The sequence below is a fragment of the Symphalangus syndactylus genome, chromosome 10 (genome assembly GCF_028878055.3).
Source record: "Symphalangus syndactylus isolate Jambi chromosome 10, NHGRI_mSymSyn1-v2.1_pri, whole genome shotgun sequence".
Taxonomy (NCBI): domain Eukaryota; kingdom Metazoa; phylum Chordata; class Mammalia; order Primates; family Hylobatidae; genus Symphalangus; species Symphalangus syndactylus.
Window position 1 is genome coordinate 62,597,456 of NC_072432.2, and position 18,788 is coordinate 62,616,243.

Genomic DNA, 18,788 nt, shown 5'->3' on the forward strand with positions numbered 1-18,788 from the left:
GGACTAGTGGTGGATGGGCAAGAAAATGGCCCAAGCACATTGTTTTTTGGATGTCAAGATATGTAGAAAATGATCGTTGTGGAGAGTAATTTAAGAGATGATTGCTAATGTGAGGAAGAATGGCTCTACTCTAAACTAAAATATATAAATTCATTGAAAAATACTTCTGGGCAGGCTATAATTTCTAATCCCCCTCTAGTCTATTATTATTTTATTTTATTTTATTTTATTTTATTTTATTTTATTTTATTTTGAGACGGAGTCTTGCTCTGTCCCCTAGGCTGGAGTGCAGTGGCGCGATCTCGGCTCACTGCAAGCTCCGCCTCCCGGGTTCACGCCATTCTCCTGCCTCAGCCTCCCGAGTAGCTGGGACTACAGGCGCCCGCCACCACGCCCAGCTAATTTTTTTTTTTTTTTTTTTTTTGTATTTTTAGTAGAGACGGGGTTTCACCGTGTTAGCCAGGATGGTCTGGATCTCCTGACCTCGTGATCCGCCCGCCTCGGCCTCCCAAAGTGCTGGGATTACAGGCTTGAGCCACAGCGCCCGGCCTATTTTTTTTTTTTTTTTTGAGACGGAGTCTTGCTCTGTCGCCCAGGCTGGAGTGCAGTGGCGCGTTATCTGCTCACTGCAAGCTCCGCCTCCCGGGTTCACGCCATTCTCCTGGCTCAGCCTCCCGAGTAGCTGGGACTACAGGCGCCTGCCACTACGCCCGGCTAATTTTTTTTGTATTTTTAGTAGAGATGGGGTTTCACTGCGTTAGCCAGGATGGTCTCGATCTCCTGACCTTGTGATCCGCCCGCCTCGGCCTCCCAAAGTGCTAGGATTACAGGCGTGAGCCACCGCGCCCGGCCTAGTCTATTATTTTTAAGTTGAGATACAAATTACATAAAATTCACCTTTTTCAGCGTACAATTCAGTGGTTTTTAGCATATTCACAAGGTTATATAACTGTCACCACTACCTAATTCCAGAACATTTTCATCACCCCAAAAAGAAACCTCATACCTATCAGTAGTCACTTTCCGTTCCCATCTAACCACAGCCCCTGGTAACCACTAATGTACTTTCTGTTTCTATGGATTTGCCTAGGCTGGACACTTTATATAATATGTGCCTTTCTGTGTCTGGCTTCTTTCCCTTGGCATAGTGTTTTCAAGATTCATCCATCGTGTATCAGCACTTCCTTTTATGGTTGAGTAATATTCCATTAAGTTGAATACACCAAATTTTATTCCTCAGCTGATGGACATTTGGGTTTTTTCTATTTTTTTGGCTATTAATAATGCTGTTGTGAGCATTTGTGTGTAAGTTTTTATGTGAACATGTTTTTATTTCTCTTATAATACTTGGAAGTGGAATTGCTGGGTCATATGGTCCTTAATCTATTTCACATTTATTTCACTGCCATTGCCATCTCTCAAGCTATCCTCTCTTGACATCTACCTCATGCACTCCCATACTGTTTTCTTTAGATTTTTAGAACATTTGCACTTTCTTCAGTGATTAATGTCTTTCTCAGCCTCTTCCACTATAGTCCTACTTGGTAGTTCATGTTAATGAACTTTTCATACTGTGACCTCAAGTTTCTTTGAACTCAATGACATTTTCCACTCAATTTCAGCTACCCAAGGAACAGCCAAATACTCCACCCTTTAGAACTGATCATCCTGTGCCATTTCCAACATCTGGAATACACAAACTGCTTTCTCTGATAACTTTTTCCTCCTATATTGCTCCTTTAAACTTATTATTCATGCCTATGATGACTTCCGGACCCTCAGTGCCTCCATTTTCAGTTTATCAGCTAACTGCTGTCAAAATTTATCTTCCTATTTAGCAGGAGCCCATGGCAAGCAATTTTAATGGTATTTTCTCCAGCATCTTTGATTCCTTTTTTTTTTTCTCAGTGATCCTTGTTCTGAAATTCCTTAACTCCTTTGTTTAATCTTTTTGCATTACCAGTTCTCTAAAAGAGGCGGCTTATATACCATCTATTTTCTCCATTCTTTCCTTTGGGGTTGCCCAATTCTGGGCAACAGTGTCAGTTGGTTCACTGTAAATTCATGGTATCCAGGCTCAAGTGAGCACATTTTTACTATTTTGTGTTCCTTTTATATCAAAATGACTTCTTAACTATTCTAACGTATTTCTGCTCTCAAATCCTTAAGCCTCTATCTCACCATTACCTTTTTATGCAAAAATAAAGTTCTTTTACTGAGATGGCCTGGGCCCGCCGTGTATGCCCTACACTTTTCTCGGTTTTTTCCATTTTCTCTAAACCTCTTCAAGCCTAACCCCTTCTCATATATTATTACCTACTCTTCAGTACCTCTCCTTGGTTTTTCATTAATTATTTGTTTTCTTGCCCCTTTAAAGTCTCTCTCCACTCTTTTTCCCTATAAATATTTCCCTCTTTAAAAAGAAAAAATAGGCTGGGCGCCGTGGGTCATGCCTGTAATCCCAGCACTTTGGGAGGCTGAGGCGGGTGGATCAACTGAGGTCAGGAGTTCGAGACCAGTCTGGCCAACATGGCGAAAACCCTCCTCTACTAAAAAAAGAAAAAAATTAGCCGGGCGTGGTGGTGGGGTCCTGTAATCCCAGCTACCTGGGAAGCTGAGACAGGAGAATCGCTTGAACCCAGGAAGCAGAGGTTGCAGTGAGCCAAGATCGTGCTGCTGCACTCCAGCCTGGGCAAACAGAGTGAGACTCCATCTCAGAAAAAAAGAAAGAAAGAAAAAATAGTAACACAATCCTGTTTCTACATAATACCTTCTCTATAACAATCCTGTAGATGGCCAGAATGTGCAAGTCTTTAATAACCTCTGTCTTCTACAACTGGCTTTCAAACTCAGTTCTTACTGAAATTGTTTTGTTTGTTTGTTTTCTTTTTTTCAGCCTCCCAAGTAGCTGGGATTACAGGCGTTCACAACCATGCCCAGCTAATTTTTTTTTTTTTTTTTGAGACGGAGTCTCACTCTGTCGCCCAGGCTGGAGTGCAGTGGCGCGATCTCGGCTCACTGCAAGCTCCGCCTCCTGGGTTCACGCCATTCTCCTGCCTCAGCCTCTCCGAGTAGCTGGGACTACAGGCGCCCACCACCACGCCCGGCTAATTTTTTTTGTATTTTTAGTAGAGATGGGGTTTCACCGTGGTCTCGATCTCCTGACCTCGTGATCCGCCCGCCTCGGCCTCCCAAAGTGCTGGGATTACAAGCGTGAGCCACCGCGCCCGGCAACCCAGCTAATTTTTGTATTTTTAGTAGAGACGGGGTTTCACCATGTTGGCCTGGCTGTTCTCAAACTCGTGACCTCAGGTGATCCGCCCGCCTTGGCCTCCCAAAGTGCCGGGATTACAGGCATGAGCCACCGCATCCAGCTGAAATTGTTTCCTAAAGCATCACTTGTTCGCCAAATCCAGTATTTTCAGTCTTTATCCTTTGGTTCCCTGTGAGATATAAATAGATTATTTAAGCTTCTAGGCCTCTTGCATGAAGGGGCCTTAAAATGTTATATGGTTGAATATGATTATAAAGTTGCAAAAGTAAAATAGTTTTGCGCTCTTGTTCTTGAGCTTCAGGCCCAGCAAAACTGAATCTACTCCCATACAAAAGAAGTTCATCAGATTCTCTTATAGCCTATAGAGGTACCAAATGGGACAGGGCTTCTCGCAACTTGGACACAGCTAAGGACAGAGCTAATTGCTACATTAACAGTCACATCTTGAATTGATCAAATAATTCCATTCTTTCCATAAGTCAGGTCTGGTTCTCAATATTACAGGTTCAGGAACTAGATTTTAAGCAGTTTGACCAAGGTAATTAACCACTGGGAGATTAATGCAAACTAACCAAACTCACAAAAGAATGTCTATTTCTTAATGTGCAAGAAGGAATCAATACCTTAACATTAATTATTTATACCTTAATATTGACTAGGGTATATGGTAGACACTTGTCTATCCAGGACACTCTATTCCCTAAATCAAAGTAGTTTCGAGACCAAAATAATCATGAAGGTTTAGTTATCATGGTTGAAAGTGTTATTTTACTGGCCTTATGGCCTCCTTGCTGCCTCAGATCCCTTGAAAATGGGGTAAGCTCTGTTCCTGTGTGATTTAAGCCTGTGCGTGATTCTGACCTACCAGTCTTGCTCAGTCATGGATTGAGCTGCATTTTTACATTTAAGGCAAGTTTCATCGCAAGCCCTAACTCCACCCCATTTGGCTGCCATACGCGGGTGTTGTGCGTGTCCTCCAGATCCCCAGCCATCCCAGCGCTTTCCCATTCCACTCATGCCCTCTCTTCCCCTTCCTCCATCTCAGTGTTTTCCCTCACTCTCAATGGCCAGACTGGCCTTCCCAAGGTCCCTCCTAACGTCAGGTCTGTCATCATCTACCTTCTTCCACCTTGCCTCGCCTACTAATCATCACCTCCTAGACTGTCACCGTTATCTCCTACCTGGCTCACACTGGCCCCACCGCCCAGAACGGAAAGGAAGCATGGAATCCCGGTCAGGCCGCGCCTTCGCGACTCAGGGCGCCCGGGGCCCGCCCCTGACCCAGCGGCGAGGCTGTGAGGGAAACCGTATCGCATTTTGCATAGTCTTCGCAGTCCTACATAACTGCCACCTTTACCCTTCGCGTGGGTATCACAATCGCCACCTCCCCCTGGGGAAGGCAGAAAGGCGCCTCCTGACGAGAACCAAGGCGTGTTGGGACGCAGGGCCTCTGCGTGTCAGGGAGCAGAACCTGGGCCCAGCCCTAGGTGAAGGGGCGGGGTGGTTGGCCCTGAGCCAATCATGGCTCGTGACGACACGGCTCGGCCAATCAGAAGAAGGGAGGCCTGGCGCTCTCGGGGCGGGCGAGGAACCGCCCCCCTTGCAGCTCTGCGACCAACGCCTTCGCCCAGGGGTAGTTGGAGCGGTGCAGGTTCCCAGGCTCCAGGTACTGGGCGCCTTACGAGCTGGGACGTGGCGCCTCTCACCCAGCTAATTGCTCTCTAGTCCTTGGCCTTCACAGGTGTTGGTGCCTGCGGTGAACGCATTCTGACCTGGGCCGTATCTGTCTCCCAAGACTTTGTGCCTATAGTTGGGGACAGAGTGAGGTCGTTGCCTTGACGACGACAGCATGCGGCCCGTGGTCCTAAGTGTGAGCTTGCGGCGGACCGAGGCCCACCTGCCTCCCTGCCTGCTTCGCCCTGGACTCGTGACTGCGTCCGCAGAAGAAATCACAACAGCGCTGGAATTGCTAGTTTGCTAAGCAGCATCTTTTGGACCTGCGAGCCATATGCATTTCACCTCAAATTTGTTTCCAAGTTGAAAACCTTTGGGTCTTTCTATGCGAACGGATTGAAGAAACGGTAAGTATAGTACATTTTAAAGCTTCTATTATCTCGTTCTTTGATCTATAAAAGATTTCAATCTGTCTTTTTTTTTTTTTTTGAGACGGAGTTTCACTCTTGTTGCCCAGGCTGGAGTGCAATGGCACGGTCTCAGCTCACCGCAACCTCTGCCTCCTGGGTTCAAGCGATTATCCTGCCTCAGCCTCCCAAGTAGCTGGGATTACAGGCATCACCACCACGCCCGGCTAAGTTTGTATTTTTAGTAGAGACAGGCTTTCCCCATGTTGGTTAGGCTGGTCTCGAACTCACGACCTCAGGTGATCCGCCCGCCTCGGCCTCACAAAGTGTTGGGATTACCGGCGTGAGCCACCGCTCCCGGCCCTTTAATCGTTTTAAACAAAAAATTAGCATTCTCCAAATATTTTTATCAAAATTGTTGCTATTAGAACCATCCAGAAATAACACCTTGCCCATTGGCCAGGTTTCTTTTTCGTTTGTATTACCTTTCCATTCAAGAGCAGAAGGCATGAGAAGTTATAGTTTATGAGTAACTGTTTCAGGAAACAAGAGGCTTGGTAGGCTGTGATACTTTTAAAGTATTTGTGGACAGTGCCACTTGAAAAAGCAGGTGTGTTCAATGTGGTGTGTCCAGATGTGCAATTGGTTGGGAGAATAAACTTGAAGCAGTCAACCTGCATTAATGTTAGCTTGTGATACGCTTCAGAACACCTCAGACATGCTTAAAGTCATTTTTTTTTTCACTTTGTGCTTTCAAATATTGAGGACACCAATTACAAAATGTTTAAAAATGATCCAGGTTATAGATTCAAGCTATTTTTGTCATTGGTGTGATAAACCTACAGTCTAGTCCCTAATAAAACATACTCTCTTAATGGAAGAGAAAAAAATTAAGAAGGGATAGAATTATATGGAGATTTTTTTTCAAATACAAACATTTTATTAAAAAATAGTTAATGGAAGTGAAATAGAAGGTAAAATGTCAAACGCATGGAAAGTTAGTGTCTGGGACACTGCTCTGTAAAAAGTTTCTAGTAGAATCTACTATGAAAACTGGTAGTAAAATAATAATTTAAGTTGATGTTCATTGGTATTGTTTTCATTTCCCACTCCTCAAGATCAATCTTCTGGTTCTCCACGTATATCTACATTAAAAATATGTATATTATAAAATCTCAAACTATTATATGTCAAGTGTGGAAAACGTATTGTATACATTGGATTAGCATAGTTTGCTAGAACAAAGAGAATATTTGTTTTGTCTTTGCATCACTGTTCCAGTAGAGAAACAGGAAAAACAGTTCACGATCTGAGTAAATTAATTTTAGATTGCCGTAAGTATATGATTAATACAATAGGCAAGAATTATTTCTCTTTCCAAAGTTTAATAAATGAGCATTTTTATATTGTCAGGTGTAAAAAAAATCAACCCTGAATCGTCATTGGATATATAATTATTAAAAGACTGTTTTTTTCTTCTGAAACCATTGGAACCACATTGGGATTTAGAGCAGCATTTTTTATTCTTATTGGAGTTATAGTTTAATAGCTTATATATATCATGGCAATCAAACCTTATGAGTTAAAATCTATCTATATTTGGACTGAAATAATTTTTTTCTGTACCAAAGCATTTTGTCCAATGACTGCTGGACCTTCATCAATCATTGGTAAAACAAGAAAGATTCTCTTAGGATTGCCTTTATTCAGAAAATGTCATATAATATGAGTAAAAAATTTCAAGGCCGGGCGTGGTGGCTCATGCCTGTAATCCCAGAACTTTCGGAGGCCGAGGCAGGCAGATCACGAGGTCAGGAGATCAAGACCATCCTGGCTAACACGCTGAAACCCCGTCTCTACTAAAAATACAAAAAATTAGCCGGGCGTGGTGGTGGGTGCCTGTAGTCCCAGCTACTTGGGAGGCTGAGGCAGGAGAATGGCGTGGACCCGGGAGGCAGAGTTTGCAGGGAGCCAAGATCGTGCCACTGCACTCTAGCCTGGGCGACAGAGCGGGACTCTGTCTCAAAAAAAAAAAAAAATTTCAAACACAAATTCAAATTATATTTATAGTGAGTAATCATTAACAGGATTTTTGAAATACTTTTACTGTATTTGGTACTACTAATATTTAATTTAATTTAATAATTACATTAAATTTAATAAAATTTAATTTTAAAAATCTGCTTATATACCGATGTCATTTCTCTTATTTTCTAATTTCAATATAGTAACAGTAACATGGCGAAACCCCGTCTCTATTAAAAGTACAAAAATTAGCTGGGCGTGGTAGTGGTGCCTGTAACCCCAGCTACTGGGGAGGCAGAAACAGGGAATCGCTTGAACCTGGGAGGCAGAGGTTGCAGTGAGCCGATTTCGCGCCAGTGCATGAGACTCCGTTTCAAAAAAAAAAGAAAAGTAAAGAAAAATATTTTATGAAAGATGCTCTGTGTTAATTTGTTATGTGATCAAATATTTTTTCCAATTAAGTGGAAGGTGCATAAGCATTTCCAACATTGATCTAAATTCAGTGTGACAAAAATGTTGATCTTCATTAAAACTAAATTCAGGCCGGGCGCTGTGGCTCACGCCTGCAATCCCAGCACTTCGGGAGGCCAAGGTGGGTGGATCACTTGAGGTCAGGAGTTCGAGACCAGGCTGGGCAACATGGCAAAACCCCGTCTCTATGAAAATACAAAACTTACCTGGGTGTGGTGGCTCATGCCTGTAATCCCAGCTACTCAGAGGCTGAGGCAGGAGAATTGCTTGAACCCAGGAGGTGGAGGTTGCAGTGAGCCTAAATCTCACCACTACACTCCAGCCTGGGCAACAGAGCAAGACTCCATCCCAAACAAACAAACAAACAAACAAAACCCCCCACCAAATTCAGTTATGCATCTTTGAGTGAAAGAGAATTGTGCTTTTTTTTTTTTTGAGACAGAGTCTCACTCTGTCACCCAGGCTGGAATGCAGTAGCGCTATCTTGGCTCACTGCAACCTCCGCCTCCCGGGTTCAAGGGATTCTCCTGCCTTAGCCTCCCGAGTAGCTGGGACTGTAGGGGTGCACCACCATGCCTGGCTAATTTTTGTATTTTAGTAGAGACAGGGTTTCACCATGTTGGCCAGGCTGGTCTCGAACTCCTGACCTCAGGTGATCTGCCTGCCTTGGCCTTCTAAAGTGCTGGGGTTACAGGTGTGAGCCACCACACCTGGCCTGTGCATTTTGTTTATTTGTTTTGTTTTGTTTTGTTTTTGAGACAGATTCTCGCTCCGTTGCTCAGGCTGGTGTGCAGTGCCATCACAGCTCACTGCAGCCTCAACCTCCTGGGCTCAAGCAATTCTCCTGCCTCAGCCTCCCAAGTAGCTGGGACCACAGGCATACACCACCACACCCAGCTAATTTAAAAATGTCTTCTGTAGAGACAGAGTCTTGCTATGTTGCCCAGGCTGGAATTGTGCTTTTTTTTTTTTTTTGAGACGGAGTCTCGCTCTGTCGCCCAGGCTGGAGTGCAGTGGCATGATCTTGGCTCACTGCAAGCTCTGCCTCCCAGGTTCACGCCATTCTCCTGCCTCAGCCTCCCGAGTAGCTGGGACTACAGGCGCCCGCCACCACGTCCGGCTAATTTTTTTGTATTTTTAGTAGAGACGGGGTTTCACCGTGTTAGCCAGGATGGTCTTGATCTCCTGACATTGTGATCTGCCCACCTCAGCCTCCCAAAGTGCTGGGATTACAGGCGTGAGCCACCGCTCCCGGCCTGGAATTGTGCTTTTTAAAGTGAGTTGTAATTGTTATGTATGATAGCTCAAGTATTGCTTTATTAGAATTAAAAATACATGGAATTTCATTAACATGACATTAGTAATTTAAAGTTAATGGCTTCAATTCCATTTGCTTTGTCTATTATGAAGTGTGTGTGACCATTTTGAAAACACAGCTTAATGTGTGTGACCATTTTGAAAACATAGCTTACATGTAGAAACACTAGGAAATTGTGAATTAATACAGGAAAGCCATGAACACAGTGACTACTCTAATATGGAAAACAAGCAGGGAAGAATTAATTTGCTGGGAAGGTGGAGGAAATTAATGTACTCAACGTTGTTAAATCTATGTTTTGGTTTTCACAGCAAAAAGTTTCTACTGACTTTAAATTAAAATGGAAAAATATGAAAACCTGGGTTTGGTTGGAAAAGGGAGTTATGGAATGGTGATGAAGTGTAGGAATAAAGATACTGGAAGAATTGTGGCCATAAAGAAGTTCTTAGAAAGTGACGATGACAAAATGGTTAAAAAGATTGCAATGCGAGAAATCAAGTTACTAAAGGTGAGTAAATGCATATATTGAATTGAAAAAATATAAGTTTCTTTTTTGGCAATAAGAAGAAATACAATGATTAGATATGCTAATTCATTTATCTGGTGAATGTAAACCTGATTTTAAAAGTGTTTGTTCCTTCTCTCTGTATCTTTCTGTGTATTTATCAATCATCTACCTATAGTCTGTGTTAGGAGTCCCAAAGACCACCCCAGATCTGATGACTTGTTAGGAGGAATACCATTAATTTTTGTTCTTTATTATTTCATTTTTTCTACTTATTTGTATGGGTTTATTTTGCAGCCCTTTTTCCTAATTTGTTGAGATAGATGCTTCTCTAATTTCCAGACTTTTTTCCCCTCAAATATGCATTTAAGGATATACATTTTCCTGTAGGAACAGCTTGGTATGTATCCTGGAAATTTTGATTGTTAACAATATTTTCTCATTTCCGTCCTATTTTTCTTAATCCCTGAGTTATTTAAAAGTACATTTCTGAATTTCCAAACATGGACATTTTCTATGTTATTCTTTCCTGGTTATTTATTTGTGAGACAACTGCCCTATGTTCTGAGTATACACCATATAAGAATTTATTTCTTTGAAATTTCTTGATATTTGCTTTTTGGTTCAGAATATAGTCAACTAAAAAAAACCCTCTTGTTCTTGAAAAGTATTTCATATATGTTCATTAGTTCATGTTAATTGTGTTGTTCAATCTTCCAAATTCTAATTTATTTTTCTTATATGCTTGTTTTATCCAGCACTGAGAAGAAATATGTTAAAGTCTTCCTTTGTGATTATTGATTTTTCTACTTTTCATTGTAGTTCAGTTAATGTTTATTTTTATAAACACAAACAGTATTATTAATGTGTTATATTTAGAATTATTATATCTTGCTGTTGAGTTAAATCTTTTGTCATTATGCAATAACCCTTTTTATTACAGTAATATTTTGTTTCGTTGGACTTTTTTGAGACGGAGTCTCACTCTGTTACCAGGCTGGAGTGCAGTGGCGCTATCTCAGTTCGCTACAACCTCCTCCTTCCGGGTTCAAGCGATTCCCCTGCCTCAGGCTCCCAAGTAGCTGGGACTACAGGTGCGCGTCACCATGCCTGGCTAATTTTATTTTATTTTTCGTATTTTAGTAGAGACAGAGTTTCACTATGTTGATTGGGATGGTCTCGATCTCCTGACCTCATGAACCGCCCACCTCAGCCTCCCAAAGTGCTGGGATTACAGGCGTGAGCCACCACACCCGGTCATTTCATTTTGTTTTTTTGACACAGGGTCTTGTTCTGTCCTCCAGGCTGGAGTGCCGTGGCATGATCATGGCTCACTGCAGCCTTGATCTCCTGGGCTCAAGCAATCCTACACCTCAGTCTCCCAAGTAGCTAGGATTGCAGGTGTGTGCCACTATGCCTGGCTAATTTTATTTTTAGTAGAGATAAGGTCTCACTATGTTGCTCAGGCTGGTCTCAAACTCCTGAGCTAAAGTAATCCTCCTACCTTGGCCTTTCAAAGTGTTCGGATTATAGGTGTGAGCCACCACACCTGGCCAGTATTTTGTTTTAAGATCTAATTTATTTGAAATTAATAAGAGTACATGCATTAGCTTAATTTTGGTTAGCATTTCCATAGTAAATCTTTTCCATATTTTTACTTCTAATTTTTCTGAATTCTTTTTTTTTTTTTTTTGACATGGAGTTTCACACTTGTTGTCTAGGCTGGGGTGCAGTGGTGCAATCTTGGCTCACTGCAACCTCTGCCTCCTGGGTTCAAGCGATTCTCCTGCCTCAGCCTCCTGAGTAGCTGGTATTATAGGCGCCCGCCACCACGCCTGGCTAATTTTTGTATTTTTAGTAGTGACGGGGTTTCACCATGTTGGCCAGGCTGGTCTCAAACTCCTGACCTCAGGTGATCCGCCCGCCTCAGCCTTCCAAAGTGCTGAGATTACAAGTGTGAGCCACCGTGCCTGTACCCCTAATTTTTCTGAATTCTTGTTTAGATGTATCTCTTGTGAAAACCGTATAGTTATATTTTGCTTTTTTCCTGTTTGATAATATTTGCCTTTTAATTGGAGCATTTATTCCATTTACTTGTAATATAGTATCTGATGTATTTTGAATACATATATCTATCACCTTAATATGTGCTATTTGTATTACCAGTTCTCTATTTCTTTGTCTTTTGTTACTTTGGATTGATTACATTTATCATTCCTTTTTTTCTAATAACTTGGAAATTATACATTGTGTTTCTGTCTTTTAGTGGTTATACTAGGGATTTGTTAAAGTCTAAGTATCTAATACTTGATCTTAATGATGGTGTTTGACACAGTCAAATCTTATGACTTTTCCCTTATGGCTATCCAGTTGTCCTAGAAACATTTATTGAAAATACCATGTTTTTCCCCACTGTTCTGAATATTCCTTTTGCCACATGTTCTCCCATATAGGCAAGATTTTATTCTGTCCCATTGGTCTATTTGTTTAAGCTTGCGCCAGTAGCCCACAATGTTTATCCTAGTTAGTAGGTTTATCCTAGTTAGTAGGTTTTTTTTTGAGACGGGGTCTTGTTGTATCACTCGGGCTGCAGTGCAGTGGCATGATCTTGACTCATTGCAGTCTCTGCCTCCCAGGCTCAAGTGATTCTCCCACTTCAGCCTTCTGAGTAGCTGGGCCTACAGGCGTGTGCCACCATGCTTGGCTAATTTTTGTATTTTTTGGGGTAAAGATAGGGTTTTGCCATGTTGCCCAGGCTAGTCTTGAGCTGCTTGGCTCAAGCAATCCACCCTCCTCAGCCTTCCAAAGTGCTGGGATTACAGGTGTGAGCCACTGCAGCTGGCCTAGTTTGTAAGTTTTTATATCTGGTAGAATAAATCCTTCTGTTTTGTCCTTCTTCTATAAGACCATCTTCCCTATTTTTGTCTGTTTGCATTTCCATATAAATTTTAGAATCAATTTACCAATGCTCATAAAAACTCTAGGAATTTAATTGAATTTATATAGATCAACTTGTGGAGAATTGATGTGTTTACAATATTGCATCTAGTTCATGAACATTGTATAATCCTTTTGTTTCTTGGTCTTCTTGTCTGTTTTTTTTTTTTTTTTTTTTTTTTTTTTGAGGTGGAGTCTTGCTCTGTCACCCAGGCTGGAGTGCAGTGGTGCGATCTCGTCTCACTGCAACTTCTACCCCCTGAGTTCAAGCAATTCTCCTGCCTCAGCCTCCCAAGTAGCTGGGATTACAGGTGCCCGCCACCACACCTGGCTAATTTTTGTATTTTAGTAGAGATGGGGTTTCACCAGGTTGGCCAGGCTGGTCTCAAACTCCTGACCTTGTGATACAGCCACTTTGGCCTCCCAAAGTGTTGGGATTACAGACGTGAGCCACCAGGCCTGGCCAGTCTTCTTGTCTTAACATACACTTTGTCATTAGTATGTTTGCACTTTTGATCATTATTTATATGATATATATTTTTTAATCCTTTCTCCTGTTAACCTTCTGTGTCGTTAGATGTAAAGTATATCTCTTACAAGCAGATACAGTTGTTTCTTTTGTTTTATTCAGTCTGACAGTCTTTGTATTTTACTTGGAGTGTTTAGTCTATTTATATTTAATATAAAACTTACATGTTTGGATTTATACTTATCATCCTAGTTGCCTTCCATATGTCTAGGTTTTTTCTTTTTAAAAATTATTTTGTTAAACATTCTTTTACTAGTATTTTAGAGATTGTTCTAGATATTTTAATATACAAACAACTTATTGATACTCAAACAGGTACTTTTACAATGCAAAAATCTTAGCAATTTTAACTTCAGTTACCCCTCCTTTCTCCCCTCCACCCATCAGATATATGTGTTATTGCTGCTATGTAATATTGTTAAATTCTGTATATAGTTAAATCCCTTTTAAAATTGTTCACAGTCAGCAGTTGTTAGGATATACCTAATATTACCCTTTCTATTACTCTTTATTTAGTCTTCCCTACATTTCTGAGTTTCCATCTGGGGTCATTTTCCTTATGCTTAAAGCACTTCCTTTATTTTCTTTAAAGCAAATCTGATGATAAGAAATTCTTTTTTTTTTTTGAGACGGAGTCTCACTCTGTCGCCCAGGCTGGAGTGCAGTGGCGCGACCTCGGCTCACTGCAGACTCTGCCTCCTGGGTTCACGCCATGCTCCTGCCTCAGCCTCCCGAGTAGCTGGGACTACAGGCACCCGCCACCTCGCCCAGCTAATTTTTTTTTTTTTTTTTGTATTTTTAGTAGAGACGGGGTTTCACCGTGTTAGTCAGGATGGTCTCGATCTCCTGACCTCATGATCCTCCCGCCTCGGTCTCCAAAGTGTTGGGATTACAGGCGTGAGCCACCGTGCCCGGCCTGATGATAAGAAATTCTATTCATTTTTGTTGGTGTAAAAAAAAGTATTTATTCTACTTTGTGTTTAAAATACTATTTCAAGCTAGGTGCGATAGCGTGGGCCTATAGTCTTTGCTACTCAGGAGGCTGAGGTGGGAGGATCACTTGAGCCCAGGAGTTTGAGACTGTGGTGTGCTATGATCATGCCTGTGAATAGCCACTGCACTCCAGCCTGGGCACTGTAGTGAGATCTCATCGCTTAAAAAAAAAAAAAAAAGAAAAAAAGGCTGTTTTCTCAGGATATAGCATTCAGGGTTGTCAGTTAATTATATTCAGTATGTTCAGGATAGAATCCTACTGTTCTGCTGGCTCCGTTGCTTGTATTGAAAAATCAGACATCAGTCTTATTGTGTTCCTTAATAACCATTTTCTTCTAGATACTTTTAAGGTTTTCTCTTTGATTTTCAGGAGTTTACAATAATATGCCTAGGTGTGGGTTTTTTTTTTTTGTCTGTTAATTTTATGGCTCTTGCTTCTATCAAATAATGTCGTTTGTCATTTTTAAAAAATGCTCAGGCTGGGCATGATGGCTCATGCCTGTAATCTCAGCACTTTGGGAGGTCAAGGTGGGTGGATCACTTGAGGTCAGGAGTTCGAGACCAGCCTGGCCAACGTGGTGAAACCCTGTCCCTACTAAAAATACAAAAATTAGCTGGGCATGGTGGTGCATGCCTGTAGTTCCAGCCACTCAAGAGGCTGAGGCAGGAGAATCTCTTGAACCTGGCAGGCAGAGGTTGAAGTAAACCAAGATCGTGCCACTGCACTCCAGCCTGGGCAACAGAATAAGACTCCATCTCAAAAAAAAAAAAAATGCTCAGCTATAATTGTTGCTTCACATACTGCTACTGTCCCATTCTCTCTTCTCCATTTAATAATTCAGCTTCATATACTAAGGTTCATATCAGCTGCTACTGATAACTTGAGGACTTTTAGGGCTAACCCAAATGAAAGGATTTCACCAGCACTGTACTCCTTCTTTTCACCTTCATGGCCCCTGAACATCAATCACTGCTACCTTAGGCCTGCAACATGGTGAAAAGTGCTACTGATCCTCTTAGTCTTCCCTCTAAAGTGGCATATGTTTCTTGGGTTAAAAAAATTTGGCCCTAATTGCCTGGCTCACTTTTCTGGGTTTTTGTCTTCCTAGCCCAGGTATTTTTTACTATATTATCTTTTTCGTTCCTCCAAGTAGTTGTGTTATGTATTTTGTCCAGCTTTTCTACTTGTATTCATTTGGAGAATTGTTACAAATTACCTAGTCTACTGTTACTGTGAACAAAAGTAATTATACTTTTCCATCCTAGAATTTTTATTTGGGTCCACATCTGTTATGTTACTTTTTATGGTTTTAAGTTCCCTCCATTTTTTGAGGTTGGCTTTCTTTTTTAAAGAGTAGTAGTCCATATCTGATAATTACAATATCTGAAGTCATTCTGTATCTGTTTCAATTGCCAATATTTTCTGGTATTTCTTACTTATGGTGTCATTTCATTGTATGCCTGCTTATCTTCAATTTTGTGCTGAATCTTATCTTTGAAATACTATTATTATCATTGTTATTATTTTTTAGACAGGGTCTTGGCTCTGTCACCCATGCTGGAGTGCAGTGGTGCAATTATGGCTCACTTCAGCCTCAATCTTCCAGACTCAAGCAGTCCTCCTGCCTCAGCTTCCTAAGTAGCTTTGGAGCTTGGACTACAGGCATGTGCCACCATGCCCAGCTAATTTTTTTTATTTTTTGTGGAGACAGGGTCTCAGTATGTTGCCCAGACTAGTCTCAAACTACTGAGCTCAAGCAATTTTTCCGCCTCAACCTCCCCAAATGCTAGAATCATAGGCGGGAGCCACCACGCCTGTCCTGAAAGATTATTTTTTAAAAATAATTTGAGGCTAAGGTAAAAATATTTTTCTCCACCGACAATTTTTATTTCATTCTTCCATGTTCATGGGCACTGTGCCAGTAATCAATTTATTGTCTATCAACTCCAAATCATTCCTTTTTTTACCTACTTTGTGATATTAGAGCTGGACTCTGTAAACATTTCTTTTTTTTTTGCCAGCTGATTTGATTTTAGGTTTTGTCAACAGATAGAGGGCATGGAAAGACACTGTCGGTCCTTAGCAAGACGAAGAAGCTTTTCTTCCAGCTTCTGGTGTGCTTTTTTTTTTTTTTTTGATACAGCTGTGAGCCCATCACCATGTGGGAGGTCTGTTAGCTCACTTCAGCATCTTTCTTTTTTTTTTTTTTTTTGAGACGGAGTCTCGCTCTGTCACGCAGGCTGGAGTGCAGTGGCGCGATCTCGGCTCATTGCAAGCTCCGCCTCCTGGGTTCACGCCATTCTCCTGCCTCAGCCTCTCCGAGTAGCTGGGAGTACAGGCGCCCGCCACCACGCCCGGCTAATTTTTTGTATTTTTAGTAGAGACGGGGTTTCACCGTGGTCTCGATCTCCTGACCTCGTGATCCACCCGCCTCGGCCTCCCAAAGTGCTGGGATTACAAGCGTGAGCCACCGCGCCCAACCAGCATCTTTCAAGGACCAGTTCTGTCCTACCTACTCATTCTGGTGAGTTTCTCTACTAACTGCTGGCCACTCTACAAACCATCTCTGGCCTGTGTGCTCTGGTGAATTTTTTCACTATTGGCAATCTTCACATTTTGGTGGCTGCTGGGCCATTTCCAATGAGGACTACATGTCTGGTGGTTATTGGGGGCTCTTCTACATTTTTAGTTCCTTCTTGTGCCCTACGTACTTTCCTTCAGCCATAAAAGTGGAGCTTCCTGTATTTGCTAGTTTAAACATATCCCTTAGAGTCTTCTTTTACCCCCTTTAGTAATTAACTACCCTTCGTAATGAAAAATTATTTACATTAAAATTTTCCCAGTTCTGGTTTCTGTCTGATCCAAGCACACTACCAGCCCAGGACCTCCTTAGTTAAGTTCAAAGTTCTTGCTTATAGTCTCTTTTTATCTGTGTTTCTCATTATCCTTTAGAACTGAATGTTATTTTTGAAATTTTATTTGTAGAAATATTTTGAGGCTAAGGTAAGGTTTTCTTTGTCCAGAGGCGATATTCATTTGCTTCTGACGGGTACATGGAGATGCTCCCAGTCCAGTATGTGAATACAAGTTCAAGGCTTTTAGTTCCTTGAACCTGATGTTAAGTCTAGTGAAGCCTCGTTTATTTCTGTTCATTTTCACTCTGGAGGATGTAGTTTTTTGGGTCCTAGCTTTAATTGGAGGTGGTTTCTCAGATATCCCACCTTTAGAAGGCTTTTGGACTTTGGCTTTTCCCTTTTAGCCCTGGGGAGCCACAAAAATCAAAGCTCATTTCCACATTTGTTACTTGATGTCAAAATTAGCTTTGAGTCCTGAGGTTAACTCTTTGGATTCTCATGTTCTTGATTTTAGCCCAGTAATCCTCACTGTCGTTTTAGCCTTTTATATGTTTAAGAAGATTTTTTGAAAACTAATCCAACTTTTAAAGAATTTTCAATGGCTGGGCGCGGCGACTCACGCCTGTAATCCCAGCACTTTGGGAGGCCGAGGCGGGCAGATCACCTAAGGTCGAGAGTTCCAGACCAGCCTGACCAACACGGAGAAACCCCGTCTCTACCAAAAATACAAAATTAGCCGGACATGGTGGTGCATGTCTGTAATCCCAGCTACTTGGGAGGCTGAGGCAGGAGAATTGCTTGAACCTGGCAGGCGGAGGAGGTTGCGGTGAGCCGAGATTGCGCCATTGCACTCTAGCCCGGGCAACAAGAGCGAAACTCCGTCTCAAAAAAAAAAAGAATTTTCAACTGGAGGGCTGGTCTGAGTTATTCAGTCTGCCATTACCAAAGAAGGTAACCATCTGCCATTAAAAATATAAGCACAAAGGCAGAGAACCTGTGGAGCTGATAGTCTGTGCTTTTTTTTTTTTTTTGACGGAGTCTCGCTCTGCCCAGGCTGGAGTGCAGTGGCATGATCTCGGCTCACTGCAACCTCCGCCTCCTGGGTTCAAGTGATTCTCGTGCCTCAGCCTCCTGAGTAGCTGGGACTACAGGCACCCGCCACCACGCCGGGCTAATTTTTTTTTTCTTTTTTTTCTTTATTTTTTTTTTTAGTATAATACTTTAGGTTTTAGGGTACATGTGCACAATGTGCAGGTTTGTTACATATGTATCCATGTGCCATGTTGATTTCCTGCACCCATTAACTCGTCATTTAGCATTAGGTATATCTCCTAATGCTGTCCCTCCCCCTCCCCCCACCCCACAACAGTCCCCAGAGTGTGATGATCCCCTTCCTGTGTCCATGAGTTCTCATTGTTCAATTCCCACCTACGAGTGAGAACATGCGGTGTTTGGTTTTTTGTCCTTGCGATAGTTTACTGAGAATGATGTTTTCCAGTTTCATCCATGTCCCTACAAAGGACATGAACTCATCATTTTTTATGGCTGCATAGTATTCCATGGTGTATATGTGCCACATTTTCTTAATCCAGTCTATTGTTGTTGGACATTTGGGTTGGTTCCAACTCTTTGCTATTGTGAATAGTGCCGCAATAAACATACGTGTGCATGTGTCTTTATAGCAGCATGATTTATAATCCTTTGGGTATATACCCAGTAATGGGATGGCTGGGTCAAATGGTATTTCTAGTTCTAGATCCCTGAGGAATCGCCACACTGACTTCCACAATGGTTGAACT

The 18,788-nt window shown here is 41.9% G+C and overlaps 1 protein-coding gene across 6 annotated transcripts in view; it reads left to right on the top strand.

Moving 5' to 3' along the window:
* Positions 1 to 4,871: 4,871 nt before the first annotated feature.
* Positions 4,872 to 18,788, top strand: part of CDKL2 (cyclin dependent kinase like 2) — a 93,037-nt gene continuing 79,120 nt past the window's right edge. For 4 of the 6 annotated variants that reach the window (XM_055297312.2, XM_055297310.2, XM_055297313.2 and 1 more), the window contains exons 1-2: positions 4,892 to 5,355; positions 9,481 to 9,677. In XM_055297312.2, the coding sequence (XP_055153287.1) occupies positions 9,510 to 9,677 (168 nt within the window). In that variant the 5' untranslated portion in view covers positions 4,892 to 5,355; positions 9,481 to 9,509. Of the gene's footprint in view, positions 5,356 to 9,480; positions 9,678 to 18,788 lie in introns of all 6 variants that reach the window. The other 2 variants (XM_055297311.1, XM_055297314.1) reach the window with 1 other exon arrangement.